The sequence below is a fragment of the Dipodomys spectabilis genome, unplaced genomic scaffold (assembly GCF_019054845.1).
Source record: "Dipodomys spectabilis isolate Male_0828 unplaced genomic scaffold, ASM1905484v1 ptg000147l, whole genome shotgun sequence".
Taxonomy (NCBI): domain Eukaryota; kingdom Metazoa; phylum Chordata; class Mammalia; order Rodentia; family Heteromyidae; genus Dipodomys; species Dipodomys spectabilis.
This window is the reverse complement of record NW_024870824.1, coordinates 7,873,660-7,895,550: the sequence shown is the minus strand read 5'-3', so window position 1 is coordinate 7,895,550 and position 21,891 is coordinate 7,873,660. Positions and strand designations below refer to the sequence as shown.

The 21,891-nt window shown below is 38.1% G+C and overlaps 2 protein-coding genes across 3 annotated transcripts in view; both read right to left on the bottom strand.

The window, feature by feature from the left end:
- Positions 1–21,891, bottom strand: part of LOC122118215 (protocadherin alpha-C2) — a 153,777-nt gene that overhangs the window by 74,976 nt on the left and 56,910 nt on the right. The window contains exon 2 of one of the 2 annotated variants that reach the window (XM_042692156.1): positions 17,494–17,498. The exons of the other annotated variant lie outside the window; for it this stretch is intronic. Coding sequence (XP_042548090.1) covers positions 17,494–17,498 — 5 coding nt within the window. The remainder of the gene's footprint in view (positions 1–17,493; positions 17,499–21,891) is intronic. 2 annotated transcript variants of the gene reach the window in all.
- Positions 19,422–21,881, bottom strand: Pcdhac1 (protocadherin alpha subfamily C, 1). Its single transcript, XM_042692157.1, has one exon. The coding sequence runs from the start codon at positions 21,879–21,881 to the stop codon at positions 19,422–19,424; it is 2,460 nt and encodes an 819-aa protein (XP_042548091.1).

Sequence of the window (21,891 nt, the reverse complement as noted above, 5' to 3'; positions counted from 1 at the left end):
TTAATATATCACAAAACATATTAGTATTTTAAATATATAACATATTTATATATAGGTATATAAATGTATATATAATTAATGCTATACAACAGTGGGAGTTTGCCTGAGGCCAAGCAGGAGCCACCTGACAGGCTTGAGCAAGCCCAAGGCCAAACATACATCACCCAGTGGATGCGATTGAGCCAGCCTAGAGCCAAGCACACAGCAGCATGGGGCCAAGAGCCTACCAGTCTAGTGCCACAAGTCCCTTATTCCATGGGAAGTGGATGCCATCCAGGGACAGAGAAGGTGCTACCCTGGGATTACAGAGTGGGAAAAATCTCCTGCACTGCCCTGTGAGAGCCCTCCAAGGCCCAGGTTTGTCCCAATACAGGATTCTGGTGGACACAACTTTCCATTAAAACATAGTGGGAACCTACATCTTCCTCTCCCTTCACCCTGCACCCTCACAGGGTTCAAATGAGATCCAGGCACTGGAATGCTGCTCCCAGTCCCTCTGGAAATAGACACAGTCCAGAGTTTGGGCCAGAATGAGCCCCCCACTATGACTAGTGGGAATCTGTCTATCCCAGATACAGAACTGGGCACTAGACTGCTGTGTGCCACATAATGGGAACATATCACTGGGCCTAAACCTAGCAGAACACCAGACCATTCCACACACCACAGAACCCCAACAACTGGCCAAGACACATTATACTACTAGCATCACCCAGAGTTGAATATTGCCTAACCCAAAAATCTGACAGAGATCCATCCAGTGAATCACACTCCACCACATACTTCACAACCTGGACAATCCCTGAACCCAAATGTGAAAATCACAACAAAAGATTACAAAATTCATGAATCAAATCAACAAACCAAATCCAAAAGCCAACAACAGTCCAGGGAAGGAGAAAAGATGGAGGACAAAAGAAACATCAAAGAAATTATGAGAGAATTGGCTGGGAAAAAAAGAGAAGATATCCAAAAACAAATTGAAGAATAAGAAGGAAATGACAAAGAACATACAGATAGCCAAAAAAGATACAGAGAGAAAAATAGAAACTACACACCTCATCATGAGAACTGACCTCCACAAAGAACTTTGAAGCATAAAAGGTTCAATTTCCCTATTGCAAATCACAGCGGAATGGACAGGCACCAGAATAAGTATTCTTTTTGTTGTGGTGGTGGTTTTTTGGGGTTTTTTTGGGTCCAGTTGTGGGGCCTGAACTCTGGCCCTGGGCGCTGTCCCTCAGCTCTTCAGCTCAAGGCTAGCGCTCTACCACTTGAGCCACAGCGCCACTTCCGGCTTTTTTCTTTTTGCTTATGTGGTGCTGAGGAATCGAACCCAGGGCCTCATGCATGCAAGGCAAGCACTCTACCACTGAGCCACCTACCCAGCCAAGAATAAGTATTCTTATGGAAAACAGAGTACCAGACTTGAGGATAAAACAGAGGAATTAGAAGAAAAAAAATCAAAGACATGGAAAAAATACTCAGAACATAGCAAAGAGAAATCCAAGAATTGGCAGACTAAGCCAAAAGATCAAATTTACACATAATTGGGATCGATGATGGGGAACAATTCAAAACTAAGGGCATTGAAAATCTATTCAATTTCTGTTATGAAAAGTTCCCCAATATTTAGAGAAAAATCTCACCCACCTGACAGAGTCATACAGAACCCCCAGGAGATAGGATCCAAGAAGAAATATTCCTAGACACATGATAGTGAAAACATTGGACTTTAAAACACAAGGAATTAGCCAGGCACTACTGGATCATGCCTGTAATCCTAGCTACTTAGGAGGCTGAGATCTGAGAATCACAGTTCAAAGCCAGCCTGGGCAGAAGTGTTCCCATGAGACTTTTATCTCCAATTAACCACTCAAAAAACCAGAAGTGGTGCTGTGGCTCAAGCTGTAGAGTGCTAACCTTGAGCACAAAGAGGTTCAGAGACAGTGCCCAGGCCCTGAGTTCAAGCCCTAGAACAACAACAAAAAAAAAAAAAACCAAAAAAAAAACAACCAATCCAATGAATTGATATTAAATGCAGCAAAATCAAAGAAGGAGCTATATTGCAATGGAAGAAAGATCAGAATCCTGCAGAATTCTCCACACAAACTCTCAATTCAAGGAGAGCCTGGAATGGTATAATTCATGTCCTGAAAACCAACAACTGCCAACCCAAACTGGTATACCCAGCGAAGCTATCATTTACAACTGACAGTGAAACTAAAACCTTCCATGACAAACAAAAATTAAAGGAATTCCTGAACACTAAACCAGCATTACAAAGAATACTAAAGGGAAGCAAACCATCTGAAGAAAACAATTAGACAAAATTCAGTAGAAGACCAGTTTAGTAAGTACAGGAAGGGGAAAGAAGCAAAATACAGGAAATCAAGAAAATGGCAGGTAACATGACATGTCTCTCCATAATAACCTTAAACATTACCAGACTCAATTCCCCAACCAAAAGAAGTAGAGCAGCAGATTTTATTAAAAAATAAGATCCATCCATTTGTTGTCTCCAAGAGATACAGTCAAAGATAAAAATAAATTCCAAGTGAAGGGGTGGAAAAAATATCTTTCATGCAAATGCATCCTGCAAGAGGGCAGGAATAGCCATATTGGTATCTGATAAGATAGATTATTCACTATAGTCAGTATAAAGAGACAAGAAAGGAAATTACATATTAATAAAGGGAATGATCCATGAAGAGGAAATTACAATGGTAAATATTTATGCATAAAAAATGGAGCACCTAAATACGTTAAACAAATGCTTTTGGTCTTACAGAACATGATAGACCCAAACACAATAATAGTGGGATATTTTAATACTCTGCTCTCACCAAAGGACAGGTTAACCAAACAAAAGATAAGCAAATAGGCCTCTGAACTACATGACACCATAACCCAAATGGGCTTAACAGATATCTACAGATTATTCTACCCAACAACAACTCAATTCACATTCTTCTCAGCAGCCCATGGAACATTCTCCAAAATTGATCATATCATAGAACACATAAAGAACCTAAGCAAATGCAAGAGGATTGCATTCTATCTGACCATAGGGGAAGCAAACTAGTTTTCGAAAACAAAATATATTGAAAAAAACCAACACATGGAGACTTAATAACACACTACTGAATAACACCTGGATCACAGAAGAAATTAAGGAAGAAATTAGAAATATCTTACAATCTAATGAAAATGAAAATGTCACACTAGAACCTCTGGGATATAGCAAAAGCAGTGCTGTAAGTTCACACATAAAGAAAACAGAAACAGCTTGAGTAAATAACCTCATGATGCAATGAAAACTGCTAGAAAATAAGAACAACCAAACCAAAAACTACTAGGATGGAGAGAGATAGTAAAGCTTAGGGCAGAAATTAATGAAATAAGTAGTAAAAAAAAACTATAAAAAATGAAACAAAAAGCTCTTTTTTAAGTTAATAAAATTGACAGACTACTAATGAGATTGATGAAGAGATGAGATTCAAATCAATAAAATCAAAGAAATCCAAATGATTATAAAAGACTACTTTTCAAAACCTATAATCAAAAAAGAAGGAAAACTTAGCAGAAATGGACAAATTGTAGAGACATACAAACTGCCTAAGCTGAACCAAGAAGATATAAACCAGTTAAACAAGCCAATAACACGAAACAAGATTGAGGAAGTAATCAGAAATCTTTCACAAGGAAAAGCCCAGGCTTGGATGGATTCACTGATGAATTCTCTAAGACTTTTAAAGATGAACTAACACCAATACTCCTCAAGCTTTTCCATGAAATACAGAGGGAGTAATTCTAAACTCATTCTATGAAGCCAAAACCAGGTAAGGATCCAACAAAAAATAAAAAAAAAAGAGAACTGCAGACCAATTTCTCTGATGAACACAAATGCAAAACTCTTCAAGAAAATACTAGCCAACAGAATACATAAACAAATTTTTAACTATATATTATGACTAAATAGGCTTCATATCACAGACTTAAGGCTGGTTTAAGATATACAATCAATAAATGTAATTCACCATGCAACAGAGCCAAAGACAAGAACCACATGATCATCTCAATTGATGCAGAAAAATCTTCAACAAAATAAAACATCTATTCATGTTAAAAGCTTTGGAGAAGCTAGGATAGAAGGAACGTTCCTTAAAACAATAAAGGCTATATATGACAGACCAACAGCTGACATCATACTGAATGGGGAAAAACTAAAACCATTTCCCCTAAAATCGGGAGCAAGGCAAGGATGTCCATTCCTTTTCAATATAGTTCTGGAATTCCTAGCCAGAGCAAGAAAGCAAGAAAAGGACATAGAGGGATTCACATAGGGAAAGAAGAAATCAAATTATCCCTATTTGCAGATGGCATGATCTTATTCCTGAAGGATCCAAAAAACTCCATTCCCAAACTCCTAGAGCTGATCAATCACTTTGGAAAAATAGCAGGATAAAAAATTAACGCACAAAAATCAGTAGCCTTTCTGTATGCCAACAATGTATAAACAAGCAGAAAGGGAAATCATGGAAACAACTTCATTCACAGTAGCCTCAAAAAAAAAAAAAAGACATAGGAATTAACCTAACCAAACATGGAAAAGATTTTTATAGAGAAAACTATAAAAAGCTGGAGAAAGAAATCAGAGAGAACACCAGGAAATGGAAAGACCTTCTATGCTCATGGATTGGTAGAATTAATATTGTGAAAATGGCCATACTGCTAAAAATGATATACAAATTCAGTGCAATCCTCATCAAAATCCCAATGACATTCTTTACTGAGAATGATCCAAAAATGCATATGGAACAACAAAAGACCTAGAATAGCCAAAGGGAAAAAAAAAGCAATGATTTTTTTTGTGGTAGCAAAATACCAGACCTCAAACTCTACTACAGAGCCATAATAAAAAATAACAAAAAACAGCTTGGTATTGGCACCAAAGATCAAAGAAATAGATGAAAAGATACAGAAATAAAACCATATACTTACAGTTATCTGATATTTGATAAGGGAGCAAAAGACATACAGTGGAAAAAAAATAGCATTTTCAGTGTTGGGAAAACTGGGCATCTATATGCAGAAAACTAAAAGCGGATCCCTGTTTGTTACCATGAACTAATAACAATTGGATCAAAACCTCACCATCAGATCCAAAACTTTGAATCTTGGGCTGGGAAGGTGGCTCAGTGGTAGAGTGCTTGCCTTACATGCATGAGGCCCTGGGTTCGATTTCTCAGAACCACATAAGCAGAAAAAGCCGGAAGTGGTGCTGTGTTTCAAGTGGTAGAGCGCTAGCATTGAGCTGAAGAGCTGAGGGGCAGCGCCCAGGCCCAGAGTTCAGGCCCATGACTGGACCAAAAAAAAAAAAAAAAAACAAACTTTGAAACTTCTGCAAGAGAGAGTAGGAGAAACATTAGAGCTTATAGGGATAGATAGTAACTTCTTTAATAGAGTTCCAGGACTGAGCAAGTGGTACTATATCAAAATTAAAATTTCTGCAAGCTAAGGACATAGTCACTAAACTTGAAAGACAACCAACAGAATGGTTAAAATATCTTTTTTTAAATTGTGAAAATAGCGTACAGAGGGGTTACAATTACATGAGCAAGGTAATGAGTACATTTCTTATCAAGCATTGTTGCCCCCCTCCTTTGTTTCCCCTTACCATCCCATCTCCCCCCTCACCCCCCCCTTGTAAAATATCTTTGCCAGAAACACATCAGAAAAAAAGCCTAATATCCAAGGAGCTCAAGAAACTAACCCCTCCCAAATCTAATAAGCCAATCACTAAATGAACAAGGGAGCTAAGGAGAGACTTCTCAGAAAAAGAGGTAAGAATGGCAAAGAAACAAATAAGGAAATGCTCATCATCCCTGGCTATAAAGGAAATGTGATTCCATCTCACCCCAGTAAGATTGACCAGTATGTTGAATTCAAACAACAACAAATGTTTGTGGGGATGTGGGAGAAAAGAACCCTTCTGCAGTGTTGGTGGGAATGTAAACTAGCAGAACCACTTTAGAAAACAATCTGGAGGTTCCTCAAAAAAACTAAACACAGACTTACCCTATGACCCAGACATTCCACTCCTGGGCATCTACATTGAACATCATGAGCCAGAATATGATAATGACACCTGCACATCCATGTCCCGTGCCGCACTATTCACAACACCCAAGATATGGAAACAGCTCAGATGCCCCACAATAGATGAGTGGGTCCAAAAAATTTGATACCTGTACACAGTGGAATTTTATACAGCCATTAGAAAGAACAAAACAATGTCATTGAAGGGGATGGATGGAACTAGAACAAATCTTGTTAAGTGAAGTGAGCCAAGCTTGAAGTGGCAAAAGGTGCATGCTCTCTGATACGCAGAAATTAGTTATAAAATGCACCGGGATATGACAACTTATATAGGATTCTAGATACACACCGTCAGACCAAAAGAAGATAGTCATAGGAGAGAAACACAAAGGTGCAATGCCTAAGTGCTTCTTCATATTTATATAAAATAATATACCTTCTGAATCGAACTCCAAGATATGGAAACAAGAGATCTATTTGATCTGTTTTTAGCTTTTGATGGTTCTTGTCTTCTTTACCTTACATATGGTATATTCACACACATACGTATGTGTGTGTGTGTATATATATATGTGTGTGTGTGTGTGTGTGTGAATATATCTATCTATCTTCAGGAGGGTGGGAGGGAGGACCCATAACTTGAGGGGAAAGGGGTGAAAAAGAAGTGGAGCTCACTGGACACTGATGAAAGTGAACGATGCAACTCATGGGTAGTGATGGGCTGGGAGGTGGGGGTGAGGGACTGGGAGAAAGTGAGGGAAGAAAAGACACTGTATAAAGGAAAATGCACTCATTACCTGATTTTTGTAATTGTAATCCCTCTGTACATCACCTCTATAACAACAATAAAGTAAATTATTTTTTTAAAAAAAAGAAACCCAAAGGGCTAAAAACAAATAAGTTAAACTTGAAGCAGAATAATGAGCGAACTTACTCAATGGCACTATCAATACAAATTTAAAGCTGTATGTTTAGCACAGAATGGTATAAAAAAAGACAAATTGAGTGGTGAAATAGAACTAAGAATTAGGAGACAGAAAAATGTTTTCTTTCATTTGGTCTACAATAAAGGGAGCACCTCAGAATTCATAGTGAGAAAGGATGGGCTTTTACTACCATTGTCCAGAGGGTGAACCTGTGTTCAGCTATTAGTGCTGTGTATATAGAATATCCAACTGGATTGACACACATGCAAAATGAATCCTGACTTCTACATTATATCATGTTCAAAACATGATATCAGGTGATTTAAGATCTGTATGCTCAAGCTAAGAAAAAGAAAGCTTCCAGAACTACAGCAACCCCTAACCAGATGTGGCTATTTATATTAAGTTTAATTAAAATCAGTATCACTAGTCATTTAGGTTGTTTGACTATATTTCAAATGCTCAGTAATGAGTTCAAGCCCAGTGGCACTGGCACATACACACACAGGCACATACACACACACACACACACACACACACACACACATCTCACACACGCACAGCAAGAAGGAATGAGTTTTGAAAAAACAGCAAATATTTCTATAGAATATTATAGTGTAAAATCAAGTTTATCTTTATAAACAAAAAAGATCAAGTAGAGAAGAATGTGTACTATATGGAACAGTAGATGTTAAAATACTTTACCTATATCTTCTTTATAAATTCATCTAGAATCATGTGAGCATTTCAGAGTTATAAAGAAAATAAAAACAAAAGCAAGCCCTAAATTTAAAGGCAACTTGAAACAAATGAGCCTAACTATTGTATCTAATTGGTGACTGTATACTATTCCAGAAAAAAATATTCAAAAATACTTTAAAATAATGAAATGCAGTAATTTTACTTTATATGCCTATGGTAAATACACCTTATAAATAGAAAGAATGGCAAAAATATTATAACCATAGTTAATTCAGTGCTAGTATTGCTATCTAACAATTGTTTGAGTAGTGTGGAATAATGTATGGTTAATTATGCTAGGTAAGTTAACAATGATTGTAATTTGGTTAAGAGAAATGAGATACAATTCTAAAACTGATGAAGAATCAATCTTAGCATGATGAACTTGATGTCAATTCATATGAATTTGTGATATATCCCATATTTTTAAATGAATATCCCTTAATTCATTAAGCAAAATACTTAGAAACACTGATGGATTATGTAAAATAACATTCCTACTGTCCAAATTATGTCGCTAAATATCATCTCCGATCAATAATAATTGAAGGGCTCTTAAAGAATGACTAATTCTAGACTTTCAGGAGGAAATGTACACAAGATATCATGGACATCTTGTCATACCAGAAAGCAAGGGAAGACTACTAAATGCATGTGGGAAAGATTCAGAATATCACCACGGAGGAAAATTAGTTTTAGAGTACAGAAATTCCAGTATTGTTTCTGCAGTTTTGTATGAATATACAATTACTTCAAAAGAAACTGTTTAAGATACAAAGATTCAGTAGACAATCTAAACAGAACTCTATTTAGCAAATCTAGCTTAATTGAAGCATTAAAAAACTAATAATTGCAATGTTTTGCGCCATACCAAATAGGCTTAAGTTGGAGGTTTTGTTGTTGTTTATGTGGTACTGAGGAATCGAACCCAGGGCCTCATGAATGCTAGACAAGCACTCTGCCACTAAGCCACTTTCCCAGCTCCAAATTGGAGATTTTGATGCGTTTAAAAAAAAAAAAAAAAAAAACTGGTTGCTCATGCCTGTGATCCTAGCTACTCAGGAGGCTAAGATTTGAGGACCCAAGTTCAAAACCAGCTTGAGTAGGAAAGTCTGTGAGACTCTTTTATCTAATAAACCACCAAAAAGCTGAAGCTGAGCTATTATTTAAGTGCTAGCCTTAGCAAAAAAAGCTCAAAGACAGTGCTCAGTCCCTGAGTTCAAGCCCCAGAACCAACACACACACACACACACACACACACACACACACACACACAAATTTATTAGTCCCTTTTGTAGGACACTATGGAACCAAATAATTATTGTGAAGACTGCTAAATAAAGTGAAAGAGTTTATCCTGCTTTTCTTTGGTGACTGTGCCTCACAATGGTCAAACAGCTGGAGAGGCAGGAGTTTCTTTCTACAAAAAGTTCCACTTATTAAATAAAGGATAACTGCATTAGAACAGTGATTCTTAAAATGTGATCGGTAGGCTCTTTGGGTACCTATGAGCAAACGGTCATGTTGAGAATAAAGCTCACAATGAAATACCTCTCTTAATAACTAATGGAAACTAACATAAAAAATAAAGCTAAAGCATTGTCTTTCCCACTGTATTTTCATTTGCACTAATGATGCTAAAGCTCTAATTGGTAACATTAGGCATTGTAGATGGAGTGAAGTTAATGACTGTATGAGTAATCACTATATTCAGGATCATGTGTTTGAAGAAAGAAAAAGACCAGTGAAAATATCCTTGAAGCACTGAACATCATTAATTTTGTTGTCCATCAACAAGCACATAAATATTTTGTGAGGAAATAAAGGAAAAGTGTGCTTAAAGCGTTTCTACGTATTGAAGAGTAGTAGTTGGCCAGAGGAAAAGCACCTTGCAATTGTTTATGTTGCAGGCTGAACTCAGAGCTTCATGCTCATCATTTTTAGAGTGGAAAGGAATGAGTCTGGCACTGGAAGGAAACAACTGGCAGAATTTACTGTGAATACCACAGCTAAGATATGGAACCCAGATGCCTCTCAGTAGATGAATGGATCAAGAAAATGTGATGTGGGGTGTGTGTGCATGTGTGTGTGTGTGTGTGTGTGTGTGTGTGTGTGTGTGTGTGTGTGTGTACATGCAATGGAATTCTATGCCTCCATCAGAAAGAATAACACCACCCCATTTGTTAGGAAATGGAAAGACTTGGAAAAAAATTATATTAAGTGAAATAAGCCAGTTCCAAAGAAACATAGGTCCCATGGTTTCCCTTATTTGCAATAATTAGTGTATGTCTAGGACAAGCAGAAAAGGTCAAAAGCTATGTACATATGACCATATAAGATGATGCTAAGAGAAATGAATCCCAAGATAGGGACACAAGAGGTTTTATCTTTCTGGCTGTTGTTTTTACTATACTTATAATGTATTATGTGATTGGAAGTGGCGCTGTAGCTCAAGTGGTAGAGCGCTCTCCTTGAGCTGAAGAGCTGAGGGACAGCGCCCAGGCCCAGAGTTCAAGCCCCACGACTGACAAAAAAAAAAAAAAATCCTATAATGTATTATGTGATTTTTTTTGTTTCTTTTGTATGTTCTTCCCCCACAGTATAACCCCTGTTTTCACTGTATTTGATTCCAGTGCCCTGCATCTTGTACATACATTTTTCTAATTTGGGGAGGTGAAGGGAAATAACAAAATGCTGAAATAAGGATACAGCCTGACCCATTGTAACAATGAGATGTACAAGACACTGTATTGAAAACAAACTTTACAACTTCAAGGCAGGGGAGGGAGGAGTTAGGGAGGTGGGGAGGGAAGGGATGGTATGGGAAAAACAAAGGAGGGGGTAACAATGCTCGATAGGAAATGTACTCATTACCTTATTCATGTAATTGTGACCCCTCTGTACAGTATCTTTACAATAAATATATATATTAAAAAAGAGTTTACTGTGAATAACATGCAATATTTTGAGTGACATTTAAATGTTTGGAAATCTTGTGTCCACCACTGTGAACTTCCAGCTTCTTTTTTGGCAGGGGGCGGGGGGTCTGGTCATGGGGCCTGAACTCTGGGCCTGGGCACTGTCCCTCAGCTCTTCAGCTCAAGGCTATACGCTCTACCACTTGAGCCACAGCACCACTTCCGGCTTTTTTCTTTTTGCTTATGTGGTGCTGAGGAATTGAACCCAGGGACTCATGCATGCAAGGCAAGCGCTCTACCACTGAGCCACCTTCCCAGCCCAACTTCCAGCTTCTTAACACTGAAAACTTTCTGATATCTGTGGTAGTGTGAAAAAAAATGTGATTTTTTTTGTATTGCATACTAACATGCATCCACATTTGAAAGATCTGCATAGCTCAGTGAGCCAATGATTTCCAAAGGATCAATAAATCTGACTTTGGAAAATTACATAAAGGAAAGCCCCAATACAACACAACACACACACACACACACACACACACACACACACACACACACACAAATGAGATAGTCATACCACTGTAATGATGAAAATTAAAGAAATTAATAATACCAAATATTACAAGGATTTAGAGTATGTAGAACTCTCAAATGCTGCTGGTGGGAGAGCAAATTGGTCCAACTAATTTGGGAAAATGTTTTTAGCATCTACTAAAACAGAAACCTTATCATCAAGTAGTTCCCACTGCGAATTCTACAGCCAACAGAAATGCAAAATACATGCAACAAAAGACATGAGAAGGAATTCTCACAGCAGAATTGTTCATGATAGCAAGAAAAAAATGAGACTAAGTTAATAAATAGGAAAAATAAATTATAATCTATTTATATAATAATGTTATCAGGAAATTTCACAGACGAACTGTAATCCATATCAGTATGGATGAGTATACCAATACAAAATAAAGAAAAAGAAATCCAACATAAAATAAAGATGCCATATGATTATATGTATGCTTAATATGGTTAATATATGCCATATATTGAAATTCACATTTAAGAAGGGAATCATAAGAGGGGAATGTTTGAGGTACTGGCAATGTTTGGCTTCTTTTTTTCTAAACAAACTTTAATATGTTACAATTTATATAAGATTATCCACTTAATACATATCACTGAACTTTAACAAGCACATATACCTATATAACCACAACTAAAAGGCATAAAATATTTCTGTCATCTAGGCACCAATGGCTCATGCCTGTATTCCTAGCTACTCAGGAGGCTGAGAGCTGAGGATCATGGTTTGAAGCCAAATCAGGGCCTTTATCTTTAATTAAGCATTAAAAAGGCTGGAAGTGGAGCTGTGGCTCAAATGGTAGAGTGCTACCTTTGAGCAAAAACAGCTCAGAGACAGCATCTAGACCATGAGGTCAAGCCCCAGAACCAGGAAATATATATTTCCATTATTCCAACAAATTCTCTTGAATTTTAATTTGTTCAGTAGTGGTTACATAAATGTGTTGGGTTGGCTTTTGATTCTTTATCAAGGTGTGCATTTTTGATATATGAATTTTTGTGTATTATGCTTCAATTAAACTTTTTGAAAATAAGATTTGTTTGGGTAGCTAATTCCATGCTTACTTTAAATTTTACAGCCTTAACTACATACACCACAAATGATAAAAACAAAAATCCTGGGGGCTGGGAAGGTGGCTTAATGATAGAGCACTTGCCTTGCATGCCTGAGGCCCTGGGTTCGATTCCTCAGCACCACATAAGCAAAAAGAAAAAAGCCAGAAGTGGCGCTGTGGTTCAAGTAGTAGAGCACTAGTCTTGAGCTGAAGAGCTGAGGGACAGCGCCCAGGCCCAGAGTTCAGGCCCCACGCCAGGACCCAAAAATTAAAAATTAAAAAAAAAATCCTGGTAATCAATATGCTGAACAAGAAACTAGAAGACAATGAGCAAATGGAGAGTGATATGGGAAAGGGTAGCAATTAGCTGAAAAATAATTATAGGGAGCAAATATAAAAGAAAAATAACTCAAGAATCCAAAAGGTAGCCTTGAAAAAGCTAAAATAACTAATAAACTACTTCCAAGGCCAGTCATTTAAAGAGGGGACAATAATCCATATTGAAAAGGAGTTAGCACTACAAATCCTGCAGATGTGAAAAATACCACAGAGGACATTATGAAAAACTTCATTCCCAAATATTTGAAAGTTTGAGAAGTGGCTCTGTGGCTTAAGTGGTAGAGAGCTTGCCTTGAGCTGAAGAGTACAAGGACAGCGCCCAAGCCCAGAGTTCAAGCCCCAGGACCGACAAAAAAAAATGTACTCATTACTTTGGGCTGGGAAAGTGGCTCAGTGGTAGAGCGTTTGCCTTGCATGCCAGAGGCCCTGGGTTCTATTCCTCAGCAGCACATAAGCAAAAAGCAAAAAGCTGGAAGTGGCGCTGTGGCTCAAGTGGTAGAGCACTAGCCTTGAGCTGAAGAGCTGAGAGACAGCACCCAGGCCCAGAGTTCAGGCCCCACGACCGGACCCAAAAAAAAAAAACAAAAACCAAATATTTGAAAGTTTGTATGAAATAAACACAATCACATTTATAGAAATTAAACATGGAAAATAAAATTGTGAATAATTCTATTACTAATAAATTTAATTTTCTGATTTAAATTTTCTCACAAAGAAGACTTTAGAAAAAGAGAGCTACACTAATGAATTCTACAAATATTTAAGAAAAGCAGGAAGTGGATATTTGTCTCAAGTGGTAGAGTGCTAGTCTTGAGTGAAAGAGCTCAGAGACAGCATCCATATCCTGAGTTCAAGCCCCATGACCAAGAAAAAAAAAAGCAAGAAAAACATCACCAATCTTAAACACTGACAGATATTAGAGAAAAGCAGATAGAGATGGAAATAGGAAGAGAGAAAATCTAACTAGTTTAACAGGACCAGCATAACCTAGATAACAAACCCTGAAGATAAAAGAAAATGACAGCTAGAGGCATGGCTCAAGTGCATGTAGAAAGTATGAAGGCTTGAATTCAAACCCCTGTACTGGCAAGAGGAAGGGAGGAAAAGGGAGGGGAGGGGAAGGATGAGGGGATGGGAGGAGAGGGCAAACAAATCTTAATTGATAAACATACTTTCAAAAATCCCACTGTTAAAGTGTGTGTGTGTGTGTGTGTGTGTGTGTGTGTGTGTGTGTGTGTGTGTGTGTGTGTGTGTGTGTACAGGCACACACACGCACATGCGCATTCATGAGCCATTGGTCATAGGTCTTGAACTCAGGGCATATATGCTGGCCCTATACTTTTTTTGCTCAAGACTAGTACTCTACCACTTGAACCACAACTCCATTTCCAGTTTGGGGGAGTGGTGGGAGCTTGGTATTCAACTGGAGATAATACTCTCAACAGACCTTCCTGTCTTGGACCGCTTCAACAACGATCTTCAGATCTCAGCTTCCTGAATAACTAGGATTACAGGAATGAGCCACAAGCACCTCACTTAAGATGACTTAATTTGTTGTTTGTACTCACTGTCAACTTCATTTTGAGTTTAAACAAAACAGCTGCAATCTTTGCTTTAAGATTTTAAAGGATAACTACAATGTGCCTGGATCCAGACAGTACATCTCTGACGATATGTCATTAGGGAGCCTCTATAGAAACCGAACATATGTAGATGACAACCAGATGGCTCGAGGAACAGCCAAGAATTTAGGATGGAATGGAAAGAAGGCTTTTTTCTCTCTCGGCAGAACACAGAGAATGTGATTATATACTCATTCCAAACAGGTTCCAGATGGATATATAATGCCCTTCTGAGTTTATAGTGTGCTAAGAAAATTATTGTCCTAATACCTCTATATGAAATTAGAGGTATTATTAAAATTATTGTCCTAATACCTCTAATTTCATATGTACAGTTTAAAAGAGACATGTAATTTATTTATATTCTGAGCCTTCTTTTATCCCATCAATTAAAATTGTAAGTGTTCACCTTTTATCAATCATTGTTAGTTTTTTTTAAAGATTTACTCTAACATATCCTTATATTCCATAATACTTTCTTTCAGTCAGGATCCTAGACTTTGTTCCATATTCACTTGATGTCTTGACAAATATTGTGATATTCACATACTATCCAAATGAGCACTGAATTTAGTCTACCTTCATTCCAACTCAGCTAAGTGAATTTAGTCTCTGGATTATTATTATTTGCCTCTGAATGCTGCAAATATTAAAGACAACAAAAATCAATAGGTCACTGGCATTATCACATATTGTCAATACTTTCCCACTCATATGTTTCCCAAATATTGCTTTTCTGTCTGTCCACTCAAATTATAATAGTATCTTCCTTTCCTTTTTACTGGTTACAAAAATATTATTATGTTGTATAAATGAGTCTTTTAAGCCAACTATATTTCACATGCATGCAAGCTTCCTTAGTTCCAGCACTCTAATAATTTTTTAAAGTGTGGCCATCAGTTTCAAAGTTAAAAATCGATGTAAGGAAATATCTCAGTATCCTATGGAAAGTTTGTTCAAGGAATATGTGTTAACAAATAAAACACCTTGATTACCAAAATATTATACTAGCTAAAAACTGACATTGCAAAGGGGAAAAATCCATATTCTATATAGCATGGAAAAATTAGTTTAATGCTTGAACAATAATACAGTCATATAACATTGGTATTGCAAATTATAATTCTCGTATGGAATATTTTTGTCAGTCATGGGGCTTGAACTCAGGGCCTAGGTGCTCAGGTCCCTGAGCTTTTTTGTTCAAACCTAGTGTTCTACCACTTTGAGCCACAGATTCACTTATGGTTTGGTTATTTGGAGATAAGAGTCTCATGGATTTTCCTGTCCAGACCGGTTTTGAAACATGATTCTCAGACCTCACCCTCCTGAGTAAACTGTAAATCTGAGGATTATAGATGTAAGCCACAATGCCCAGCTTATATGCAATTTTTAATGCTGTTTCTCATGCATTTTGCTACATTAACATATATTATCTAAAAATTGCTACAATAACAATTTTTAAAATATTTATAAAAGTAATTCATTAATTGTTAATATACATAATACATTTAAGCTAAAATGAGAGAACTTAAAATTTGAGTAAAATATTAACATGCATCAATGAGCTAAAAAAAGCTGAATGAGAGTATGAGGCTCTGAGTTCAAGCTTCAGGACCAGCCACAAAAATAAATATATAAACAAACATGTATCAACATGGTCCTATGAATAGGCATATATAATCATTGTTTTATAAATTGTTTAATAAAATTCAAATAACAAATGTTTTATTCCTAGATAGTTTTATTCCTAGAATTCGGTATACTATGACAAGTATTCCTGACTAAAGAATCAAGATTAGGAAAAAAAGCATCAAGATTGGAACAAAATGAAATTAAGTAAGAGAAACAAATAATAAATGTCTGTATGAAGTACAAATGCCCTCAGTCCACTGAAGTTATTTCACTCACATTTTTAAAAATAATTACCTGTTCCATAAAAAAATAACAAGCCGGGCTGGGAAGGTGGCTCAGTGGTAGAGCGTTTGCCTTGCATGCCTGAGGCCCTGGGTTCAATTCCTCAGCACCACATAAGCAAAAAGAAAAAAGCTGGAAGTGGCGCTGTGGGTCAAGTGGTAGAGCGCTAGCCTTGAGCTGAAGAGCTGAGGGACAGCGCCCAGGCCCAGCGTTCAGGCCCCACAACTGGACCCCCCCCAAAAAAAACAAAAAACAAAACAACAAGCCAGTAGGCTACCTGAAAGTATAGTATCAATGAAGCTGGAAAATGATAGGGCAGCCAGGTGAATGGAACAGCATAATAGTCCTGTATAAACGGCATATGTTACTTTATCATTCATATAAGTTTAAAGATGGAATGAAGAGAGAGGCATTTTTCTCTAGTGTTAGCCATATTTTTCCTTTTTCAATTTTTTGTTATTATAAAGGTGACATACAGGTGTTACAGTTACATAAGTCAGGTAGTGAATACATTTCTTTTTGGACAATGTTACCCCTTCCTTCACTCTCTCCCAGTTTTTCCCTTCCATCCCCACCAAGAAATTGTATAGTTCATTTTCAACATAATGTCTAGTGAGTACTCTCTGCTGCATTTATTCACCCTTTGTCCCTCCATGTCTGTGTCTCCCCTTACCCTCCTAAAGACATACAAATGATCAAATAAGACAAAAAAAGAAAATGAAAACAGCAGCAAAGAAAAAAATCTTTCCTCATTTTCTGGAGTTCATTTCAATAAATATTATTTTGTACGATCAGAGGCATATAGGCATTTTGCCTTTGTGTTTCTCTCCCAAGATTATCCTCTTTTGGTCTCACTGCATGTGAATTCCTAGAGTCCTGTATAATTTATCATGTCACAGTGTATTTTAAATCTAGTTTTTACATATGAGAGAAAACATGCACCACTTTTCTCTCTGAGCTTGGCCTACCTCAATTAACATGATTTGTTCTAGGTCTATCCATTCCCCTGCAAATGACATAATATTATTCTTTCCAATGGCTGAGTAAAATTCCATTGTGTATATATACCATGTTTTTTAGATCCACTCATCTATTGTAGGGCAGCTGGGCTGGTTCCATAACTTGGCTATTGTGAATAGTGCAGCAGTGAACATGGATGTGCAAGTGTCTTTTTGGTATTCTGGCCTGTGATGCTCTGGATACATGCATAGGAGTGGTATGGCTAGGTCAGTTATTTTTTCTTTTAATTTGTTACTTTTCTCTTCCAGAGTTATTGACCTGCCTATGACTTACTTACATTGTCTTTTGTGGTAAAAATGTGTTTCTCAAATAGCCCCTGACTTCCAAACTTCACTGGTGGTCTTATCACTAGTATTCTCCAAGTCAGAATACTAGTTATTTGTTACACAAGGCAAAAGGAAGGAAGGAAGGAAGGAAGGAAGGAAGGAAGGAAGGAAGGAAGGAAGGAAGGAAGGAAGGAAGGAAGGAAGGAAGGAAGGAAGGAAGGAAGGAAGGAAGGAAGGAAGGAAGGAAGGAAATGAGAGAAGGGAGGAAGAGAGGGAGGGAGAGAATCTGATTGATAGGGAAAATGTTAACATTATGTCAAGGGCTTTGTACTTGAAATGTGAACAATGGGGTGAATCACTTTTCTCCTTTAAAATTAACTGAGCTCCTGTAAGTAGCATTCCCTGAAAATATCACTATGAAGTGATGTGTGGTCCTATTAGTTCCTTTATCAACTATAGAACTGGATTCATGTTTAGCTCTAAAATAGAGGCTTTTCCATGCTAGATCTAGTACCAAAAAAAGTTGTTTCAATACTATATGTCATCAGGAAGAAAATAATATCAAAATGTATTTGAAAATGGCCACTAAGCAACCATATATACACATGTAAAACAGAAAAGAAAGTTAGTTTTTCTCTGTGTTGAATAATGTTACCACTCAATTCATATATTTGCATATTTATCTGTTTATTCATTCAGAAATCATCTTATATATTTGATTCATGTTAGATTATATCATGTGAGAAAGTACTAAGTATACAAAAATAATGGCTGTAAATCTATTATATTTGCAGTGGACATCGTTATTTGAGGGAGAGTAACTCACAATCCACTTTCCCCCTTCATTGCCTAGAATAAAATAAGGAATATTTTATTCCATTTTATCCATGATTTCTTGTATCTATGATTTCTATATAAGGCCAGAAAGTAATCATACAAACTTGTTAATAATGATGTAAAAATTTTGTCCTGACTACAATCATAAATTTTGACTGCCAAAAGCCACTATAGATAAAAGTGAAATACTTGACCACTTCACTCTTTAGTAGATGCACTATTCTCAAATGTGTTAGTTTCTTATTTGTTAAGTCTCCTTGACTTCTAAATAATAAAATTAAATATAAATTGAATGGAAATTGAGTCTACCCTTGAACACAAAATTATTTCTGACATCAAGATTAGTCATCCTTTTTTTTTAAATGAAATACATTAAAAACACAAGATTATCAAGTCCTATATGTAATAGTATCATCTTTATATTAGTACAAGTAGGTGTTTTGAGACATGTTTATGATTTCTATGTATTTACAAAATTCTAATGTGGAGTCATTGGCTGCGTTTTGGAACGCATTCCTCAAAGATTATTTTGCCACATCAATATTCATAAAAAGTATAGGATATAGAGTATGTTGCATCTGATTACATAGTAAATCATTTACAATCCAAATCTATCACAAAGCCTTCTCTGATCCCTTACTTCTCTGCCCAATGTTTTGTCTCTCCCTTTGTAAATGCACACTACAACTTATTTATATATATTCTGTGGTTATCATAACCTTTTTATGATGTATAATGGTTTAAATAAATGTTTCCCCATATTTTGCTCATAATATGAGGACTCTTACATATTATTCATTTTTCATTTTAGGTGTCAAAGTGCCTTACACATGTGTTACCCAAGAAAAATCTTGGCACTTTTTTATTTTTAATTTTAGACATCTATGAAATATTATTTTTATTGTTTATAAGTTTCGTGTTTTGCCCTCGTTGCTCAAAAATAAACTATGTAAGTTCCTTTTAGGCTAGAACAGTATTCTAATACTTTTATACTCCCAGAATTCTTGGCTAAGAAATGTTCAGTTCAATTGACTAAATGTTATCAATGGTTCATCTACGAAATGTTTCAGAACTCCTAACATCTATCTCCTAGTCAGAGGAATCAAATCCAAAAAAAAATGTTGCTTACCATGATATTGACATTTGCATGATCTCCTTTCCTGTTGCGAATCTGAACACAGGATATTGGTATATTCAGTCCTACACCAGTGGCCAGATTTCTCAGGTCAGTAGTGTTGTATTCCCCACACAAGAATAAACTATTATTATCAGAACCAAGCCCCAGAGAGGCTCGATAGAGATAGGTTTGAGAAAGTCTCTCAATTGTAGTGACATCTATTGTGGCTGATGTCATGCAAGGATTAGAAGTCATCTTTCGTCCATGCCTCAGATCCTTTGAAGAATGACAGCAGCTCTGAGAACAACAACCCAGGCTCTGTCTCAATTTGGTACACACAACGAAAAGTAAGCATCCCAGAAACAAGAAGGAAATGCAAGCCAAGGCAATTACTAAGTACAGGTTCTGGCCAGAAAGCTGCCCTCCTGGTTCCCACATATCTTCAAAGTCTGGAAGGATCGCAGGGGCAGAATCACTCAACAACACACCTATAGTGACAGAGGAGGAAAGCGGTGGCTCTCCATGGTCCTGAACCACTACCACCACCTTCTGCTTAACTGCATCTGTGGGAAGAACTAAACGCGCAGTATGAAGCTCTCCCATAATGGCTGAAATACTGAAGAGGGTAGCATCAGAAGCCTGAGAGATGTGGTAGGAGAGCCAAGCATTGGAACCACTGTCTGCATCCTCTGCTACTACTTTTGTGACCAAATGTCCAGTTCTGGCAGAGCGAGGTACAATTTCCACTGGGATAGAGCCATTTCTGGGCAAGGGAAACAAGATGACTGGTGCATTGTCATTCCTATCTATCACAAACAAACTGATGGTCACTGTGGCACTTCTAGGGGGAATGCCACCATCCCGGCCTTCCACTTGAAAGTGAAACCCCCTGAGTTGCTCAAAATCAAAGGAAGTTTTAGCAGTGATAGCCCCACTGGATGGTTCCACTACCACTAAGCTAGAGGCTGACAACCCTTCAGAAATAACATCCAACAGTTCATAAAAGACATGGCCATTCATCCCCAAGTCTGGATCCTTGGCAAACACATAGCCTAAAGAGGCTCCAGGGCCATTATTTTCAGCCACAAAAAGCTCCTGATGTGCTTGATGAAAGCTAGGTGTGTTGTCATTCACATCAGAGACTGACACAGTGAGTGTCCTTTGGGTGCTGAGTGGAGGTGTGCCACTATCTGAGGCAGTTATCAAGACCTGGTATTCACTTGTCTGCTCCCGATCCAGAGGCCCATCAGTCAGCAGGCTGTAGTAGTTGTCAAAAGAAGACTTCAACTGAAAAGGACCACTGCTGCTCATGCTACAAATGACCCTACCATTGAGACCAAGGTCCTCATCTTTTACACTAAGAAGAGCAATCACTGTGCCTGGGGTGGCATCCTCAGGTACTGGACTGGAGATAGTCATGAAATCCATCTCTGGGGCATGATCGTTCACATCAGTTACTTCCACCAGCAGTTTAGCAGTGCTAGCTAAACTGAAGGCACCTTCGTCTCTTGCTTCTATGTATGCCTCCAGTAGAGTTTCGGGGGGACCCAGCAAAGCAGCTACTCGCACCTCCCCACTTTTTGGATGCACGTGAAAGAGGTGTCTCAGCTCTGCTAGGGTGCTATTGCTTAGGGAGTACCAGACTTCCCCATTGGAGCCTTCATCCGGATCGGAGGCCTGAACTTGAAATAACACGGTCCCATTGGATGCAGTCTCTGGAACCCTGGTGTGATACACCGAGCGCTCAAAAACAGGTGCGTTGTCATTTGTGTCCACCACTATGATGGTTACCTGTGCGTCTCCGGAGCGCGCAGGCAGCCCTCCGTCCTGAGCTGTGAGCACCAGCAGGTGGGTGACACGTTGCTCTCGATCCAGCGCTTTTTCCAACACTAACTCTGGGTATTTGCTGCCGTCGACCCGTGACCCCATCTCTAGGCGGAAGTACTGGTTGGAACTTAGGCTGTAGCTTAGCACGGCGTTGCTTCCCTCGTCAGCATCTTGGGCATTGGCAAGTGTAAAGCGGGCTCCGGGGGTTAGGAACTCTGGGATGTGCAGCTGCACATCGCCAGCAGGGAAGAGAGGAGAGTTGTCATTGGTGTCCACGACGTGAACTCGCATCTTGTAAAGCTCCAGTGGGTCCTCCAACATTAGCTCATAGGTCAAGAAGCAGGCAGCTTTGGTCCCGCACAGCTGCTCACGATCTACTGGCTCTCGAACCACCAGGCTACCGCTCCTAGGGTCCACCCCAAAGTAGGGCTCGCTGTGGCTGGACAGGAAGCGAAAGTTCCTCAAGGGCAGATCAGCCGCCGACAACTTCAAGTCGGCTGCAACGTTGCCTACAGCGACGCCCCGTTCCGTCTCCTCAAAGACTGAGTACTCCAGCTGTCCAGCGGCAGCGCCAGAGGAGACCCACAAACAGAGAACAGCCACTCCCCAGCCCACCATCCTCCCTTTG

Bases quoted from the DNA above. Each gene is read 5' to 3' on its own strand.
- Pcdhac1 (XM_042692157.1), bottom strand. From the start codon at position 21,881: ATGGTGGGCTGGGGAGTGGCTGTTCTCTGTTTGTGGGTCTCCTCTGGC.